The 21,693-nt window shown below is 39.2% G+C and overlaps 1 protein-coding gene across 1 annotated transcript in view; it reads right to left on the reverse strand.

Annotated features, from left to right (window-relative positions):
• The window catches only part of ATXN7 (ataxin 7), a gene marked incomplete at its 5' end in the record, with an annotated part of 91,463 nt that overhangs the window by 16,105 nt on the left and 53,665 nt on the right, over positions 1–21,693 (reverse strand). Inside the window, 3 exons of the mRNA XM_008564028.1 lie at positions 4,414–4,496; positions 5,117–5,376; positions 7,422–7,674. Of these exons, the coding sequence (XP_008562250.1) occupies positions 4,414–4,496; positions 5,117–5,376; positions 7,422–7,674 (596 nt within the window). The remainder of the gene's footprint in view (positions 1–4,413; positions 4,497–5,116; positions 5,377–7,421; positions 7,675–21,693) is intronic.

The following is a 21,693-nucleotide window of genomic DNA, read 5'->3' on the forward strand; positions in this document are numbered from 1 at the left end:
CATTAAAAAGGCAACCAATACAAATCTGTGGTTGAAGCACATCTTATATTAAAAAAGTCCATACTCCAAGTGCATTTGATAATTACTGGCATTTAAAAAAACCAAGGCTCACTTAAGCCTAATACTATTCCTAGCAGAAGATAAAGTTGAATGCACAAATGTGAACTGGTCAGAGTTGGGTAAATCTTACTGGCAGTCAAGTCTAATCACTGTGAAATGATTTTGCAAGTCAAGTGAACCTGACCATTCCACACTGCTGGGGTCTCAGTCTGTAAAAATGCATGGGCTGGCTGGGTAGCTCACTTGCTTAGAGCAATGAGCTGATAACGCCAAGGTCAAGGGCTCAGATATCCTTACCAGCCAGCCACCCCCCACCCCCCACCAAAGCATGGATACACTAATACTCAGGAGTGGAGTGGATGAGTTTACAGTAACTACAGTGGCCCCCAATCACATATCCATGAACATGAGTGAGTTCATCTACGTATTTCCTTTTCTCTTTTATGCTACCACCAAAAACTGAAAATGATATTTCACGTGTATCCTTGCCCCTACACATTATACAAATATATATCTACAGGTTTATATAGCATGGTTGCTACAATTTAAGAGACTTACGGGAAATTATGCTTCTAATTTCCATTTGAAATTCAGTAACATAAACTACCTCCTTACTAGACATACTGCAAACCATGTCCACCCAAAATCTCACCTGGCAGAGATAAATGTGTTTAGCTTCTTTTTAAATTTTTACTTCATTTTCTTTAGTATGTAATACATCCACAAGAAAGTAACCTAAATGAGGACAAGAAACTTTGTTTTGTTTAATGCTGTACCAGCACTTAGAAGAGAACCTGGCACTCAACGCTTCAAACAAAAAGTATATAAAAATAATGGTTCTCCAATACATGCTGAAACAACAAATGGACATCTGTCACTGCCTGTCTACCTGCCTGTCTCTCCAAACAGATGTATAAACCTCTCCTCATCTTTAAACGTCCCCTGACACTTAGCACAGTAAAGTCAAGTGAAGAAAGTTGGCAGAGACCATCGATATTTTCTCATCTTGGTTTGAAGAATAAATAGGATTTGAGTTCTGAAGAACATTCCAAACAAATCTGATAATTGCCCCCTACCCCCAATGGAACTCTTTGGGGTTGCCCAGGCTCACAGGATAAAGACTGACTGTTTAACCAGGCTTCTGGAGCCCTGCACACTCTAAGACCCTTGTTCACTGCTCCCCGCTCCTTTGGGACCACGTGCTGCCTGCTACCTCTTTTTGTTCAGCCACTGGCCACCTTTCAGGCTCCATGGTATCTGCATTGCCCCGTCACAGAGTCTCCATGCACATTGTTTCCTCCACCTCTCCTGCCTCTACCACCCTCTCTACCCGAGTAAATAATCATATGAATTTCAGCATACTGTTCCTATGGCAAGGAAGCCTTTTCTGTTCAAATCTTCCTATCACAGGCTTTCAGGACATAGGCCTCTCTCCTTTTTATCATCAGTGGTAATTTTATACTTATTTGAGTGATTATTAAATTAATCTCCATCTTCTTCATTAGACTGTAAGCTCCACAAGGGTAGACAACATGCCGTGATTTTGTTAAACCCTGTATCCTCTGGGACTTTGAATGAGGCCTGTGCTCACAGACATATGCAATAAAAAGTCCTACAATGACCAAATGGACAAAGGCTGCCAGAGTCACAAATCTCTTTGCATAGAAGGCACAGAGGACATCAAACAGGATATTAGACAGATGAGGAAGTGAGGAGGGGATAATGAGGGTGGCAAGCAGACAACAGGAAATGAGTGATGGAGGGAACAGCAGCAAATTCCCTGACAATGAAGGGAACAGACACATTCTGAGTCTAAGATGGAAGAATCCAGAAGCAATTTGGGGGACATTCAGAGTGGGGACACTCTAGCATGGTTAGCTCTACACAGCTTAACAGATTCAGGCCAAAGTGAAGGCAAGGAAAGGGAGAAGAACTGACAAATAGAACAACGGAAGAAAATCAAGGCATCCTGTGAAAGGGCAGGCCTGATGGGATGCTGCATTTTCTGTCCATTCTGTGCTGCACCCACGACAAGCCAGGGCTGAAGACACATATTAATGCAATTAAAAGTTTAGCACCATGTCACAGACAATAATAAAGGAGCACAAGGAGAGCACACACCATATGAAAAGGAAGACGGCAGAAATATGCATATACATACAAAGTCAGTTCATCAAGCAACGAAGGCAAAGGAAGAGCTAGGGAAGCTCCTTGCAGATTTTGAGTTGAAGATTCTTTTGGCAATCTTACTTCTGGGTATCTATCCAAAGGAATTAAAATATGGATCTCAAAGAGGTATCGGCACTCCCATATTCATTATGGCATTATTTATAACAGCCAACATGTGGAAACAACCTAAACGTCCATCGATGGATGACTGGATAAAGAAATGTGGTGCATACATACAACAGAATATTATTTGGCTTTAAAAAAGTAGGAAATTCCGCAATAAGTGACAACATGGATAAACTTTGAGGACATTATGCTAAGAGAAATAAGCAAGTCACAGAAAGATAAATACTGCATTATTCCATTTATATGAGGTATATAAAACAGTCACACTCATAAAATCAAAGAGTGGAATGGTGGTTGCTAGGGGCTGGGAGGAGAGGAAAGCAGGGAGTTACTAATCAATGGCATAAAGATTTACTTAAGAAGGATGAATAAGTTTTAGAGATCTGCTGTACAAGATTGTACCTATAGTCAACAATGCTGCATTGTACATTTAAAACTTTGTTAAGAGGGTAGATCTTATATTAAGTTTCTCAGCACAATAAAACCAAATTTTAAAAAATGAAAGAAAAAACTTTTGGTTCACCACTATGCTTCACAGATAATTTAAACAGAGCATCTCAGACAAAGAAAGCACCCTTCATTGCCCACAGGTACCATGTTACTGAGAAATCTATGTTACTGAGAGCCAGGTAGGCAGGAAGAGGGCAGAGAGAGGACAGCAAGTTGTGATCCTGACGTGGAAGAGGGCTGAGGCATGCTTCCACAAATTCCCTTAGGGGCAACTGAATCTGTGACATAATTTTACAGAGCTCAAATGGCTATCTTCACAAAACAAAAACAACAACACATCACTATATGTGTTCAATTAGTATCCTATAAAAAAAAAAAAAAACGTTTGTTCCGAGATAGAAGTTTTTAATCTAGAAATCCAAAGATGAGCTTGGGGTGGGGGTGTCCATCACCCAAGACAGAATGCAAAATTCAGAACATATGTATGTATGTACTTTTTTTTTCCTGGGAAGAAGGTCCATGATTTTTAAAAATTAGGTATTTAAAGGCCCTTCCTCAAAAGGTTCAGAACCACTGTTTTAAGACAAAATCTATACACTAAAATGAAATTATAAATTTAAATTAAAATAAAACCTACTTAAAAATTCCCCACTTGTGAAGATTTTTACATTCCTTCACTGGTTGGTGGGAAGGGGTGGAGCAGAACCTGAGTCCTTTATTCAAATACAATCTCTAGTAAAATTAGAAATAATATACCAACAATTTTACTAATTTTTAGAAAGAAACTAACTTTTATAATTTTTACCCTCTACCTCAAACAAGGTTTTTAAATTACGTACTTCAAAGCAGTGATTCTAAATACTTCTTGAACTCTTCTGAAGGGCAGTTGGAAACATTCTCCAGAGAAATGTGCACAAATATAATTTATGTAGAGGGGCTCAATGATGCCCTGAAGCCATCCCCACATCAACAACTCTTATTTTACAGCAAACATACTTCCTATTAGCATACCGGCATTTTAAAGGAAATAAAGAAAGACCTCGGAACAGAAAGGGGGATCATTACATTCTCTTAGCTTATATATAAATTAGGTATTTTATCTGTTATTTTTTTAAAAACTAGAATAAAGCCATCTCAAAGTTACAAATTTTTAAAAAGTAGTTCTTTAAAATTTAAGAACCATGGCTTACACATTTTAAGGATATTTATATATATGCAAAGGAAGTTACTAGACTTGTTTTAATTCAGTAGAATTTGAACCACAGTAAAAATTATCTGAACACAGTAGCCTTTTGTATTAAATTTTTATGTAGAAATATTAAAAGCCTTTGAAAATAACAGACAGATTAGGGAAGAACACAATTCTCCTAGATACAATACTGCTCACTAGAAACAAACTCTCGAGATAACAATTTATCATAATAACATACCTCACATTTTGTCAGCTTAGGCTTTCTTCATCAGAACCAAAATATTCCCTAACTTAAACAATTCATAGCAATATACAGAGCATCATGTCCCCTGTGGGTTGGTGAGACTTTGGGAACAGAGTGGTACATCCCACTTCCCTGTGCTCATCAGAGTATTCAGCTTCAGGATGCCACTTACCTTGCATGTCAAAGACCGTGTGCAGGGCTTCTTGGTGTCGAGATCAATGACCCCACAGTGAATGTCAGGATCAAACTCTCTTTCTGTCAAAAATACACAGACATTACCATGGGCTCACCAAATACTCCTTCATTTTTAACTCTTTTTCTTTTTTTCATCCTGTTATCCTGGGCAGCTGCATCACCCCTGACAGGTCACTATGGCCACAGTACCCTGGAATGTTTCTCTGGCAGATGGAAAAAGCACCTGCCTGGGGCTGCAGCCAGGTGCAGAGCAAACACTCCTTCATTTATTTTGTAAATAATAATATAGGAGAAATCTCAAGACAAACACATTATAGCTTGAATACAATCAACCATGTTATCAATAAATACAAAATGTACAACACGTGAGTACTGTGACAAAGCAGCAACATCATGAAGAGAGTTGGGTTGCTGTCATCAGAAGACAGGAAAGATATTGTCAGCATTACTGCATTACTACATTCACAAACAAACCACTAAAAAAGCTACTTTTAACATTACCCACACACACTCTTACCACAGTGAAGAGCACAAGCATACTACACCTAAGGAACTTCCTCTTAAAGCTGAAATTGACCAGTTTTAAAAAGGGGACTTACAGATAGCTGTTCATCTGGCTCCCTGTGAATGCCCATTTAATATACAGAGAAACATTATTAAGAGAGAGAATGTGAAGTTACCTGATAATCTCTTATTTAAAAATTTTCTGTTATTGGAATTGTCTTCAGATTTCTTTTCCAGAGTGGGTGGTACAGGAAGCCCTTTGCCATTCACAATCTGTCCAGGAGAAGGCAAGGTTGGCTTTGGTATTGAGGGGCAGTTAAGGCCAGGCTTGACTGAGGAACTCACAGTAGCAGGACAGGTTGGCCCCACCGCAGATTTCAGTAGTGTGGCATCCATCTTCGGATGAATCTTTTCCACTTTCACAGAGGGTGTCATGCTGTTGTAGGAGGAAGCGAGAACACCAGCCCTGAGTGCCCTGTGGCCCTGGGTGAATAGTGAGCCAGAGGGATGAGGGCAGGTTCTGGGTCTACCTGAGCACTGTACAGCCCCCTGGAAGGCACCTTATGTATTTTGTTAGGACTATCCAGAAAAACCAGTAGGTTTCACACTTAAATCTATAAGCCCTCCTGGTGAGGCAAAAGCCCCAGGCCCCAGTGGACCATCAAATTTATCTGGTCTTTAATCATTTCAGAAAAATTTTACAGATGGGTCTATGGGAGACTTGGACCTGATACCCAATGCAATTTCTGCAAGAAGCAAAACATCAAAAAGTCTAAAAGGATGAAAGACTATCTGCAGAACCCTTAGAGAATATCTTTTGAGAACCGTCATTTCAAAGAAAGGATTCATCAAAACAAAGTAAACTTGTGAGTGAGCAAATACTTCCAAGAAATGTCACTAAAGACTTATAAGACTCAAACATGCCTAACAACATATCTCCAAGAAAAGGCTCTCTGTTTCTGTCAATGAGGAAGACCAATGTTTTACTAGCATATGATGTGTCACTGAAGTGTGATTCTCCAGCCCCTGAAAGAGGCTTTTATGATAGAAGTTTAGGATATAAGCACTTGGTATAAGGGATGAGGGTGCGGTGGAGGGGTTGAGTGCTGAATACCTGTGCCACTAACAAAGAATTGCTTTCTCTTGGAACCTTTCTGACACTATCAGTTTGCTTGGTAAAACTGATGATGTTGTAGGAAGCTAACAGGTGGCCTGGTCCCCCTCTAAAGTCCTAGCTCCAAGGAAAGAAGATTTGGATTGATGAGGTTTTATAAACTTTGTTCAACGGAGTCAGTGCTCTAACAGCTGTTAAGCTGGTGAGTGACTTATGCACCACACTAGCGTTTTCTTTGGCTTTCAGACAGCTCCAGAAACAAAAGACCAAGCTTGCTGTACTGCACTTCTGACAGATGAACAGGGGCTGGGGGCTTAGCAACCAGGACAAACAGCCCCAAACAGCTGTACCTGGAATAGCCTGATGGCAGCAGAGCCACTGTAAGATGTCATGGCCTCTCCCAGCTGGCAAGGTCCCTGAGCAGTAGCAGGTGCTGGATCCTGCCCTAGATTAATCAGGTTATCAGACCACGGACTGAGATATGTGGTATACCCTCCAGAGGGAGGCAGGCCAGGGAAAAGCCACCCACCACCAGGCTAAGGGATGCCATGATGAGGGAAGATATGTTTTTATGGGAGTGCATGGCTGCTCCTTCATGTGACCTTAAGGAGCCTGCCAACCTAAAGATCTCCCGTGGAAACTTGCCAAAGGCCTGCCTGGTGGATGTAAACTTCTTTCACTCTTCCCTCATCATTGCTGTGATCTAAACCCAAGGCTGGGGGGAGGAAGCACTGCTTCCCTATTTGCTTTGCAGGCCACAGAAAATCCTACAGCAGCATCTGGGAGTCCTTTCACTGTCTCACTATGGTCGTTAGCAGCAGCAGCAGCAGCAGGAGTGCCAACACCCATGTGAACTGTCTCCTGTGGGCCAGACACTGTGTCAGGTGCTTGACATATATTAACTCTAATACTCCCAATAACTGTGTGGAGTGGCTGTTATTCTTAGAGTCTGAGAGAAACAGTGCCTTGCCCAAATCCCCACAGCTAGGAAGTGACAGAAGTGGTATTTGAATCTCAACAGCATTAAGCTTCCTTCTCTTCATCTGGAAAATGGGGTAACAATAATACCTATTCTGTAAGATTGCCGTGATAATTAAATGACATAGTACACATGCAGAGCTTCGTTTCAGTAACTGTCACATAATAGAAAAAATCAGTATTATTAACCTCATTATTACTCATCTTCCTACTCTGAAAAGGCTCCTAGGTTATGGTAGGGAAACAAGAACCAACAACTTATATCTGAATCCTCCCCAATGTGGGTGGGCTCTCTTGTTACATCATTCACAGATACTCTCAGATGCTACTGGTATGTACAGTTCCACATCCAGCAGGAAAGCTTTAACAACCCTCATGACCATACTCACATTCTTCCATGGGGGACTCTATTTTGCTGAATGGGATGCATTGGCCTGCTGTTCCCCCTGAGCTGCAGTTTCTCTTTGGGCGATTTCAACAACTTGGAACTTGATGAGGATGTGCTAAGAACACCTCCACTGGAAGAACGGTTGCTTCCACTTGCACTGCCTCCTTTACTTTTGGACAGAGAAGGGAAGAAGGAAAATACTGAAGTAGGAGGAACGGCCAAAGGCGGCTTGCTAGATGAGCTATGTCTTCTTTCTGAAAAGAAAAACAACAACAACAAAAAAGACACCATGTTTCAGGCAATCTCAAATGGAACTCTTAGAGTTCCCTGAAATCAACACATTTAGGTTAAAACACATATCAGTAAGTGAAAATATGTTAAACTCAGCAGCTTTCAGAAATGGCTTATCTAGGTCCCACAGACTTGCTTAGGATTCTAGGAACTGGTCCTCCTGTTTCCGAAGTATCTTAGCATAAAGAGGTTTATCACATACACCCATTAGGAAATTAAACAACCATTCTACACATGAGAATATTGCCTTTTGGGTTCTGTATACTAGAAATGAACCTCATTGGCTCTAACTCACATTCAGAGAGAGGAAAATTATTCATTCATCTGCAGAGCTCTCCTAATTGACACTGCATGGAAATCTTTCTTCCTTTCTAGCATAGCATCTCTCTGATTTTCAAAATAACAAAATCTTAAGAAACAAGTCGTACCATCTTTTTTTCCCCTGTCACTACCCACCAGCATATGACACCAAATAAGAATGTTTCTAGGGTTATCTTATCGTTCCTTAAGAATCTGTGCTGAAATTTTCCAGTGAATCATTTCACTCCTTTTTTAAAAATAATCTCACTTGACTACAGATGGCATAGCTCTGGTTCACACCACTAATATGCCAAAAGTGCAAGACACAAATACCACAAATAGCTATGCCTGTTTCTTAAACCAGGAAGTAATTCATGGTTAAGTACAGACTACAAAGGTTTAACTGAAAATAAATCTATCCACTGGAGAATCAGGTTTTCTCAGAATAAGGCAATCCATACATATAAACTAAGAGTTGTTGAAGAACGTTACCATCCAAAATAAGCAAGTTATTGGTAACTTTATCCACTGGAGTATTTTATGATCTTAGCTTAGTGGCTGTTTTCAATTAAACGTGTAATTTAAAATTACACATTTGCTTAACTCTAAGTTTTAAAATGAGAGCTATATGAGTATTTAAAACATTAAGCATATTAGAATCAATGAGTACAAGCATCACTTAAGTGGTTTATTTCCTAAGGTCTTCTTATAGTAGTCCTGAGTCTTTTGGTGAAGCTGTGATGACTTATTCCTCGAAGGACATTAGTCCGATGATGCTTCATGAGGTATTAAGAGCCTGTTCCACACCAGGACAAAATTATGATGTTAGCTACAGACAAAATTCAAATTCTCCACCTCAACCACACAAAGGCTACAATCAAGTTAGGAAGACTAAATTGATACTGATTGATAAATGCCTCTTGCTTCCTCTCCCCCATATGAAAGTTGTGTGTAAGGAAGAGAAAACTAATTACGGTTTAATAATTTTCCAAATTTGGCATCTGAGAATTTTTTAATTTAGTTGTTCTCACTCTTGTGATCCCCAAACACTCTGAACATACTTCCAAGCATCAGCTCTTGTCAGCCAGGATTGTAAACACCTGTTTACAGTTTTGTTGCTTGCCTCGGATGGAAGAGCCTCTGTGAGCTATCTCCCCATCGTCTTTCCCTATAAGGCATGGCACAGAGTAGGTCTTCAGCTAAAATTTGTATGACTGGCACAGCTTTTCTTGGGAAAAGAAGTAATTTTCAAATGGCCCTAGACTTCTCAGCCTGGTTACACACTGGAATACCTAAGAAGCTTTAAAAACTGATGCTTGGGTCCCTCCCTCAGACACTGTGATTTAGTTCCCTGGGGTGTAGCCCGGGCATCCAGACTTTGACAAGCTTCCCTGTGTGACTCTATTTTGCAGCCAAGGTTGAGAGACCACCTTAGACTAGGCTAATGCCTCAAGAACAATTAACCATGGTTGAGTAAGTTGACATCTGCACAGCGCTGAGAACACTGCCTGGCACACGGCACTATATATAAGGGTTTGTCAAATAAAGCTTACTGATACTACTTGTCTCAAATGAGTGTTTTCTCAACTTCCATCAACTGCAGACTATTTTCATCATTCTTACCAAAACCACATATTAGTACTATTTTTTTACTCAACATCTTTATTTAAATTATTATCAACTTTATCATTCTCTCCTCCTCATTAGCCTAGTACTAACTAGTCTCTCATGAAGATGTTATTGGTATTTTGGACAGAACAATTCTTCATACAGGATTTCAGGATGGTTAGCATTCCTGGTCCCCTACTGCTTAATCAGCAGTAGTGCCCCTCTGCCAGGCCATCCTGAAACCACTACCAATCCTTTCAACCACAAGCTTCACCCCAGGGTGAAGCACGGTACCACCACTCCCAGTTCAGAGACATACGAAACAATAGGTTTCATAAGCTGTGATGTATGTTTTCCTGATAAACATTAAAATAAGTAAATATTAAAATAAAAACATTCATCCATGTTCATCCACAAAAATCATTTGTGTACCCCCGGAGCAGTGCATTGAAGGAATATACACCATGTCTGTGGTATAAAGAGTGAGAAAACTCCCAACTAGAATCTTGACTTTTAAGAATTACACTCCTTTTATTTCCTGGGTATCAGAATTCTCAAGCAGGTGTCTCAGAGCAAATGAGATGTATTTTCTCTTAAGATGAAATAATTAAATAAAATTATCAATCTAATTAAATACAGTCAGTTCTGCTACAATGCTTGTTTTCAGAATGCAAATTTGTTCCAAAGCCATTGATTTTCTAAGGAACCACTGAGCATAATGAAATTTCGCATTTGCTTTTACATGATTTTATCTGCAAGAAACACTAGGTGAATGAAGAAAACTGCACCCAGCTGAACCGAGCCACATGTGCATACACAAAATGCACATACCTCAAACATCCACCATCCACCTCAGTTCATCATGGGTGGTAGGAACCACACCCATTCATATCTGGTGCTACAACTTTCCATCCAATTTCAGATAACCTTCTTCCACCATTTCCCATGCCTGCTTCCACAAGCAAATGCCAAGTCTTTTCAAGGTAAACTGCCATATTTATTCCACTATTTATGTATTTTTAATCATATATGTATTTTTAACTATATATATTTATTCCAGTATTTATGTATTTTTAACCAATATATGCAAGAGTGTGTTACCATTTTCATTAGGCTCCTATCTTTTTCTGTGTGTCACTGGTGCAGTTTTTGATGCTGTGCCATAACCCTCTTTTCCCAATAAGCCTTATGTGGTTTTTATTGCGCAATTTTGCATAGTGCAGTAATTTTTAAGGAATGCATGTTGTGTTATAGCAGAACTGACTGTAACTTTAAGCTTGTCCTTTCACTTTTCTATTCCCATCATGGTCCATCCTCCCCTGGTTTTCTTTATTTAACGTATTCTTTTCTTGCCTGTTAACAGTAAACATGGGATTCGGCACTAGAAAATCAAGTTAAAGGTTCTTAATGTTAAAGGTAGGCTGATGTACCAATAATATTTTTTAAATGGTATTTAATAATAAATGCCTTTCAAAATTTTTTTATTTTTTATTTTTATTTATACGTATTTATGTGGTACAGAGTTGACTATCAGTATTTGTGTATATAGTATGTGATGACCAAATCAATATTATTAGCATGTTCATCATTACAAATCATAATTACTTTGTGTTCCTTACCTAATTACTCCCTACCCCCATCCCCCTCCCCCTTTCCCACCTTTAGTAACTACAGGTCTGTTCTCTCCAGAAAGTTCCATGTTTTATTATAGTCTGTCTGTCTTTGTTTCTTAGCTCCCACTTATGAGTGAGGACATGAGGTATTTTTCCCTCTGTGCCTGGCTTACTTCACTTAACATAATTTTCTCCAAGCTCATCCATGTTGCTGCAAATGGCAGAATTTCACTCTTTTTCATTGCTGAGTAGTATTCTATCACATATATATAACACATTTTCCTTATCCAGGCATCCAATGATAGACATTTAGGTTGGTTCTATATCTTTGCTACTGCAAATAGAGCTGTGATGAACATAGGAGTGCATGTATCCCTTCAACATGATATTTCCATTCCTTTGGGTATGTACCCAAAAGTAGGATTGCTGGATCATATGGTAGTTCTACCTGTAGTTGTTTGAGAAACCTCCATACTGTTTTCCATAATGGCTGCACTAATTCACAGTCCCACCAACAATGTCGAAGAGTTCCCTTTTCTCCAAATCCTTGTCAGCATTTGTTATTCTCAGTCTTTTAGATAAAGCCAGTCTAACTGGGGTGAGATAATATCTCAATGTGGTTTTGACTTGCATTTTCCCTGATGATTAGTGATGTTGAGCATTTTTCAAGTACCTGTTGGCCATGTGTATGTCTACCTTTGAAAAATGTCTATTCAGCTCCTTTGCCCATTTTTTAACGGGATTTTTTTCTTTTTTTTTTTATAACTGTGAGGTTAAAAAAAAAATAGGTGAAAGGTCTCTACAATGAGAACTACAAAATTCTGTGGAAAGAAACTACAGAGGATGCTAAAAGATGGAAAGACATTCTTTGTTGATAGATTGGAAGAATTAACACGGTGAAAATGTCCACTACCCAAAGCTATCTACAGATTCAACATAATCCCCATTAAAATACCAATGGCATTCTTCACAAATAGAAAAAACAATCCTAAAATTCATATGAAACAACAGAAGACCCTGAATAGCCAAAGCAATCCTGAACAACAAAAAAAATAAAACCGAGGCATTACACTACCAGACTTCCAATTATACTACAAAGCTATACTAACCAAAGCAGCATGGTACTGGCATAAAAACAGACACATGAACCAGTGGAACAGAATACATGTACTTATAGCCAACGATCTTTCACAAAGATGCCAAGAATATACACTGGGGGAAAAGCCTCTTCAGTAAATGATACTGGGAAAACTGGATATCCATGTGAAGAAGAATGAAACTAGACCCATACCTCTTCCCATATACCCAAATCAACTCAAAATGGATTGAAGACTTACTTACAAGATCCAAAACTATAAAGCTTTTAGAACAGGGAAACACTTCAGGACATAGGACTGGGCAAAGACTTTATGAATAAGACCCCAAAAGCACAAGCAACAATAGAAAAAAATACATGGGGTTATATCAAACTAAAAAGCTGCACACAGCAAAGGAAATAATCAACAAAGTGAAAAGACAGCCTACCGAATGGGAGAAAATATCTGCAAACCATACATCTGACAATGGATTAATATCTGGAATATACGAAGAACTCAAATAAAAGCTATTTTAAAACTAAGAATGTCATTCTATGATGTGAATTTTTTTTCATTCACTAAAACTTGAAACAGATTGTGTGTGTAAGCAGCTGAGATCCTGGCTGAAAAGTTCCAGCTCAAATCCTTGTCATGCTACTGAGTTAAGTTGTTTCTTCACATCATGGACTGGTAACTTATTCTGTGAAAAATATGGCATCTGGCTTTCCCCAAAAGAAAGCAAGGAGGAAAAAACAAACTTAAATGTAGTTCAGTGGACTCCCCACCATCCTTTCACTGTAAGCCAGGCTTCCAGCTTTAAAAAAGTGTTTGTCCCTAGATCAAAAGAGAAATGGGCAAATTATGGTAGGGACCCTATATTAAGTGGACAAAGTGGTGGCCAGATGCTAAGCGTAACTGTAATGTGGCTTGCTGAGGAGTCCAAGTTGAGTTTTCAAAGCGCTCCTCTCTCCAGGATCTGGCACCAGCCCAGAGAAAGCAAACTGTTTTTGAATTGAGGAGGGCACTGTGAATGGTAAGGAAGAGGCAGTCAGGCAGACCAACAGACAGACAAATACATATACAGGGAAAGAAAGCAAAGACAAAGACAGATATGTGTGCAGGACAGAGAGAGGAAGAAAGTTGGGGGGATGGGAAAGACAGACATGGAGGGAAAAAAGGAGGAATGGGGAGGTGGAGGAGGAGAGGGGAGAGAGGAAGAGCGCCTGCATGAGTGCATGAGTGGGGTGGGTGGGGGAGATATGAATGTGTAATGCTCTCTTCCCCCTTTGTGGCTTGAGGCTGAGGGAAAGGCAGGATTGCGGGGTGAAGGGGTGGGGATGGGGGGTGGTACAGCTCTCTGTAGGGCTTCCAAAATGGAAAGCAACCAAGAATACTGAACTCGTAATTTTGAATTCATGCTGAGATTTAAAAAAAATGTATGTTAACACCCAGGTATAAACCAAAAAGGAGTTCAAAGCAAATAATTAAATCTTTTTTATGTCATAAATAAATATTGCTTTGAAAACAACTGAAGATAATTTATAATACAAGTATCAAAATTAGGACACAACCTATAAAAGCAGTCAAAACAAACTGTAACTCCAGATGCTATTATTCATGCTTGAAAAAAAACCTAGAATGTCAAGCTTTTTAAAAAAGTAATTATCCCTGGGATTATAAGTCTACTTTTTAAAACTTTTGTGTATCACTTAATTCTTCTATAATGAATATAGTTTAACTTGATTATCAAATACATACTTTTAAAAAAGAAAAATTTGATTTGGTGTTCTGGTCTCAATTTTACACATACCAAAGTAAAGGACGGCACACTATCATTCATGAGCACAGTATCAACCTGTCCTATTCTCAATAGGCATCATGCAAAGAGTGGCTAACGGCTGAGAAATTCCCACAAAACTCCTTTTACTTAGGTTCTTTTCTTGTATCTTATTAAACCTTTTACTAGTCTTTTATAATCTAAACAACTGACTGATGAGAAGTTTCACCTTCAACAACAAGAACAACAACAACATCTGCTACTGTTTATTGTGCAGAAAACATGTGCCGGGCACCATGCTATGGGACTTAAAGGGATTATCTCATTCAATCTTAATCATCTTTCTAACAAAGTAGGTACTGTTATTATCCCCACTTTCCAGATGAGAAAGGCAAGGTTGGGACTTACGTTGACTGCCCAATGTCACACTCCTAGTTGAGAGGCAGAGTTGGTTTGATGCAATCCCAGGCAAGTTGACTCCAGCACCCAGGTGAAAGAAAGCACACTACAACTCGCCTGCTCTTAGAAGGTAGCATTATTAGCAAGCCATAATACACAGTCCAAAGGCAGGCAGAAGGGAGGGGTAAAGGTGAGGATTGGAGTGTAATCAGTAAGAAGCCCATCTTCCCAAGAGCTTGGCAAAAGCAGGCTAACTGTTAGCATAAAAGTCTGCATAGTCTACATACAACAAGGTTGTTGATGATGGTTTTTTGGTAAATTTGGGGTGGGATCCAGCATGGGTTTAAGGGAAACCTAGATTGTTTTGGATTTCATCTTTCTATTTTGGAAGCTGCTATTCTAAAGATTAAGATTAGCTATAAGTGTCAGCCAGTGTAGGTTTTTTTTTTTTGCTCAAGGGTTTTAAAGCATCAAGGATGGTTTGAGGAGTAAATTTTGATACAGAGTGCCAGTCAGTGCTGCCTTTCTGGCTTGGCTAAAAAGAACTGTTTTACAACATTCCTAGATCTTATGAGCATGTCCTACAAAGGACCATCAGGAAGAGCAGCAACTAACTGTTCTATAGGATTAGGCTAGATTGACTGAACCCCGCCAACCAATACCATTATGCATGCTTCTAGCCACTCTCTGATCATTTATGGTCACCTTCCCAGGAGAGGCCCAGGGCTATCAGACAAAGCAGAGATACAACCTGAGCGAGTAACCACCCTAAACAAAATCCAAAGTAAAATAAAAATACTTAGATATGTGGGTTTGCATCTTTGCTCTGCCAGTTACTAGCTGGTGACCCTGGATAACCACACAACTCAATTTGCCTTGGCAGCATCTTCATCTGCCAAGCTTACCTTGCAGCACGGTTGGAGATTAAATGATAATGAGTTGCAAAGCCTGCAGCTCAGGGCCTACTATGTACCAGGTACTGGGCACTGAATATTGAGTAAAACAAATGCTCCTGTTAGTTCAGCTGATGCCAGTTACACATTTATTTCTTTAGACAGAAAAGTGTTTGTGAATAACACTTCCTGATTACTAAAGCAGGTAGAAATTACTTAAGAATAGACCACACTCCCTTTAAGTTATCTTCTGCAGTGTGGTAAGGATTTAGTTCATATATTCTTGTATGTCATCATTCCAGAAGATACTAAGCTCTTCTCAGATAGAGCTAAGGGGAACAAGTTTTAGAATTCATTTAAAAATGAATAAATTCACACCAAACAAAAAGGATGTTCATTCAAGCTAAAATTATTTTATAAATAAAAAGCTGGCCCATGGTCCTGAACTCAGGAGACAGGAAGGACTGCAGGTGGAATGGAATAAGATGAATACCAAGTGTCAAATTCTGATTATGGAACCAAGAGTGGATATTTTAGGCAGATTATCAAAGTAATGATTCCTAAAACTCCCCAAATTTCTTTAAATGAAATTTACACTTTTAAATAGATTCAGTCAGGTAATGTTAAACAGAGTGCCCACTCTACATGGAAAGGCCTTATGAGAAATACCAATCCACGCCTCAAGGGATGCATGATTTCATGCGGTCTCTTGATAACCCCATTCCATAAATACTCCCATTTAAAGCAAGGACTTTTAATAATCAAACTTAAACATGGCTATAAAATGTAAAGCATAGGTAAATAGGCATAGATTCTTTGACTAGGCATAGCAATCAACAATGCACATATCAAAAGCTCAGTTTAGAAACTTTGGATCATTCATCAAGCTGTCCCTTGACAGAATTGTTTATTTTTATGTCCAATTTGAAAAATAACTGCAATGCACTGTTATACAGCTCCCAATTAACCCAAACTGTCAAACTTCACTTTTAGGCCACCAAACACAACTTGTGAGGTGTCAACTGGCATCACCTGTCTTTCATAAGGATTATAACACCCTTAAGAAATATCCAAGATCAGTATGTAGGGCAGACTATAGAGCAAGATTGCATTTGTTTTCGGAAATCTCAGTACTTCTTCTTACACACCAACTTGGCTTCACACCAGTGTTTTCTCTAAATTTTGTCATTTGCAACTGAATCGTATTTCAGATCTTTCATCACATCTGCACATTATCTGTACTATTATTTACTTAACATAGTTTTAAAAATTCAGTAACTGACTAGGCACTATCTTATTTAGCACTGTCCTAAACAACAGTATCCATGAAAGAATGACTTTGGGTTTGAAGTGGGAGTTTTATACATATATATATATGTATATTTATATCTATATTTATATGTGTATATATATATATATAAATTTTTTTTTCCCTAGTAATTATTCAAATACTTGGCATACCACTTAAAATCACATCATGGACTACACATGAACATTAGCATTTAATATCCTCTCATTACTTTCATTGTTGTCAACTTTTTCCTACACATTTTCTTACTCTTTTTAAAAGCACTCACAGGTACCTGACAAGCAAACATTGTTCTACTCCACTCTTTGTTGTCATAGGTTCTTTTTAATCCTAAATCTGGTTTTTCTTTGATCCAATTTCTTTAGGTTCCCCTGGCCCTTGATGAGACTACTTCAGAGAGAGCCAGGTGTAATCTAACTGCTGAAAAGGAAGCAAATCGGTGGGATTGTCCCTGGAACACTCAAATATCAAGTTGGGGAATCCAGAGCTGACCTCTGAAATGCAGTGCCTGAAAGGACAATTAGCCAAAATTGGGGCTGGGAGCCAGCCTCAGAGCATGATTAGGTGGGTTACAAATGGCACTGGAAAACACTGAGAAAAAAAGTCTTTACCACAAAGCACTCGGCATCATTTCCACTAGAGAGATTTAACTGAAAAAGATGATTTCAACACTGGCTGCCCTAACAAATTAGTCTCCAACTGCTACCTCTGCCAAATGCATTTCTCCTCCCCCTAATGTGGAGGTGCTTTTAAATTAAAACATAAGGGGAAAGTGCAGAAAAGAGAGTCATTTACAGCACTCGGGCCACTTGAAACAACTTTTCGCCAAAAGTCTATAATCAAATTATCAAGCTCTTCAAAAGTCAGTGCTTTATGACGGAAATAAAGGCCCCACTACAGTATTTGGGTCTCTTGGCATTTCCATGTCTCTGGGCAGGCTCACATGCACTGCAGCATACCCATTCACACTGGCTGCATGAAAGAGAACAGATCACAAAGGGCAGATTACAGGGAGAAAGACTCCACTCTGGTGGGGGAAGGGACAGGCGTGAATGGATTGTAAATAATGTTGCTAAGAAAGGAGCAGAAAGATGGCAAAATAATCCTCTTGCCAAGAATTCTTCCCATGAGGACTGTCCTCTCTGAACTTTACTTTCAAGTATGTGAGAAATATGAAAAACTTACTGAGTATTTGGAGGGTACTCCTTCCCTGCCTGCATAACTTGTAGCTTTTTGAAACATTTGTAAAAAGGCTTTAAAAAAAAAAACCCAAATGCTTTACTGAAATAGAGAATGACAGAGAAAAAGAAGGGCTACTGAACGTTATAACAGATGATCACCTCAGCTGTGAGCGTAACATCTTTTCTTCATAATCATTGTCATCAGACATCTTGTCTTAAGGAAAATCGAATGGTTTGAGCGACGAGTTCATTTTTGAATGATACCCCTTCTATGCTCCTGCAATTCTGCTCAAGACACACACTTTGACCTGAGGGTTATTATCCTCTGAAACTCAAGCGCGTGCACGCGCGCGCACACACACACACACACACACACTCACACTCTCTCCTCTCTCTCTCTCTCTCTCTTTAGGGAAAGTATCTTTTGGGAAAAGGCTGCTGCTGCTTTGAGCAATACACAGCCATCAAACTGTTTATGACACTTCTGTGATCTTGGTGTCACCATTTCTGACTACAGACATCAGGTAAAAAATGACATTCTGGCTGACACTTCTACTTTGCTAACAGCTATAAGGACTTCTCTTTGCTGTCCTCAGGAAGCACAGTGTTACTCAAATGATGCTGACAGTGTACAGCAATCATTCGCCTTGTCTGGAACAAACATCATCCCATTATCAGAGTGATGCACATCAATTGATCAAATTTCACTTCCCTGTCTCCCTCCCACTCCATCATTAACTCAAAAAAAGTTTCTATTCCTGAGGAAACAACATGTGAGAAGGGAAAGAAAAGAAGCAAAACCAAAACCCACCAGTACTCAGCTACTTTTGATTTAACCCCTTACCTGTTAGGGAAAAAAAGTACCCTATAAATTCAGTAATTTGCAAGTTTTGCATTCCAATTTGTTATATCATGTGTAGTTCAAGCAGCAAACATTCAAACATACTTAATCCTTACACAAGCATCTCTATAGTCAAATTTTGGGTCTGGGTCACTTTTGCCAAAATGAAAAATATGGGGCTATTATCAAATTGCAAAGAGACTTAAAAAAACAGTAACAAACTACATAATTACCACTCTAGTTCAATTTTTACACACACACACACACACACACACACACACACACACACACACACACACACACACGGTGGGGGGAGAGAGAGAGAGGGAGGGAGAGAGAAAGAGAGAGAGAGAGAATAAAAGGAATCGGATAAAACTCAAATTAGAGGAGTTCTCTTGTTTTTGTTTTTTTAAATGAAAACTTCTGTCTAGGAATTCCAACAGGGAGCACCATCTTCTCAGGCCAAGAAGGAACAGCAACTCCAAGGTGCAATAGAATGACAGCACCATCTACTGAAAAGTGCTGTGCTGAGTCTGCTAGTCACAATCCTTACTACTATTTCCCACTAGTTTTGTGTCCTTTTAATTTCACTTTATTTTGGATGGGGGAGGGGAGAAGACCCAAAGACCATGAACAAGAGAATAACAAAAACCTCACACTCAGAAATCAGTCTAAAAGCACCCCTTCATTAAGCATTCTGCTAATAAGAAATGGGTGATTAATTGCCTAACATTGCCAATGTTTTCAATGAGTTTGCAGCACATGTTCATTTTTTCTGAAGAGAGTAACAGTAACTGCTCCACCTGCAGGCTGGGGCTGTCAACTAATAAAACATCAGGAGTGATATGCAAAAATGAAACCAGAAACAGCAAAACTAAAACTGCCTGACAAGGGCTTTTAGAAAAAGCAACTATAGGGTCAACAACAATTTGATTAAAGGTTTAAGATCTATTAGTATTTAAAGTCCTACAACTGGGGGGAGCTAAATTTCAACCTCAATTAAAACCATCCGGTCAAGCTCATTATTTGAGAAGACATGAAATTTGAATCTAGTGATAAACTGCAGAAACTCAACTGTCACCTCATTCCCTGCATGAGGCATGAGGTAGGTAAGGTAATGTTGAAGACAGCCTCCCCATCCACCCAAAAAGAATCAGCTTAGTTCTGCTGGTTACCTTAATAACATAACTGAAAAAAAATAATCTTTTCTGGCAGTCAGTCCATAATTAAATTTTTATATACTCAATTTAAGTTACTGAATGACTTCCCAGGGTAACTATTTGTATTTTGAAGTTGTTCTTCCTCTTAACAGAGTGTTCTGTTTGAAAATTTGCTGTGGATTTGAAGTAACTGACAAAACAGCTCTTAAACACATTCTACAGGAAACACTGTGAACTGCCTGTCATGAAACCTCACTTACCACAAGCAAGATAAAAAACAAACAGTTAAAACATATTACAACGTTCCTCCATTTTTAGAGAGTGATATAAGCAATGCTCTCTCCCTGTTTTGAGATACGGGATCTGTTTGGTGCAAACCTCAGCATTTTGTCGCAGTTAATAGCAAACTCGACTCCTGTCTGTATTTGAACTTTGGCCAGATCACTCCAATGACATTTCAGAATGGCTCCTGTGGACAGCTTGCAGCAGCTAATCCCTCTTGCGGCGATTACCCACTCTGATCCCCTAGCTCTGCAGAGCTCCCTCCCTCTACCACTTGAGCAGCATAGCCCTCCAGGCCTGCTGGGACAAGACAAGGAAGAAAGAGGCCTGTACTAACTCTTCTCGACTCTGCTTGGTTCTACGTAACGTTAGCAAAGACCTAACCCACCTTCCTTCCCCAGGCTCATCCAGAACTGGGCCACCAGCCAAGCCCAGCCTCTGAAAACTGCCTCCGAAAACTTACCCAGTGGAGCTTTCAGCCCTTGCGCAGAGAAAAGGCTGCTCTGGAGAGGCGTCTTGTTACCTTCCATTCACAGAATCTGGTTGTGCTTCATTGCACGCTTGCTACTGCAGGCTTGCATCATGATTTAGGTCTGCCCACCAACTCCAAATATGCTCCATGTTTGGGCTTATGTAACATTTGCTACTACTGTAAAAAGCACTTGAATTACAAAGGTCCTGGCAGATCAACAGAAAACAGGGGGTGGAGTCTAATTTCATCTAATATGGTCATACAAGGCGTCCTGGCTGGTGTAAATTAATCCTCCTATTTGAAAGCCATGTGCCAAAACTGGGGATGATGGAATTTATAAATTTAACCTGCTAAGATGTGAATTACTCACACCCTAATTTTTATAAATATCTTTAAAATTGAAATTACTACTGCTAGGAATATTAGAAAATCTACATGATTCATTATAAAACCTACATTGTAAGCCTTGGTAAACTTAGAAGTCTTAAACATTTAAAAAAAATATTAGTTGCCTTTCTCCACGTTTTACTTCCCCTATACTATCTATACTTACTAACTTAAAAAAGGTTTTTATATCCATGTGTATTTTTCCTTCCTAAATCTAATAACAAAAATCTTAACCCATTTTTTATATATTTGTAAAATATATATAATTTCATATTCACCTGATTGTCCAGAGTTTGGTGATCAAACACTGGAGAATTAAAGCTGGGGATCTTTTATACGTTTCACCTAAAAATTTCTCTATTAACTAAATGGCTCCTTGTGAACGGTGTCTTCCTGGCCTGTTTCCCTACCTGAGCCCTATTACACTCCCCACATAAGTATCCCCTCTCTTGTCAACTGACAAATCTTACTGTCAAACAGACATGCAAAAACTGCCAACTGATCTGAATTTTATGATAATAATGGCTCAGATGCCTGATAATTCAGATTGAACACTTATACAGGTCAAAAGCAGGGAGGAGACATTCCTTTACAGAATCCCATCACTCCATACAGAATATTTGGCAAAAGTCATGAATTACATGTGTGGAAATGATTTGGCCTGGAAGGGGGGGGGGGGGAACA

Source organism: Galeopterus variegatus, unplaced genomic scaffold (assembly GCF_000696425.1).
Source record: "Galeopterus variegatus unplaced genomic scaffold, G_variegatus-3.0.2 Scaffold179, whole genome shotgun sequence".
Taxonomy (NCBI): domain Eukaryota; kingdom Metazoa; phylum Chordata; class Mammalia; order Dermoptera; family Cynocephalidae; genus Galeopterus; species Galeopterus variegatus.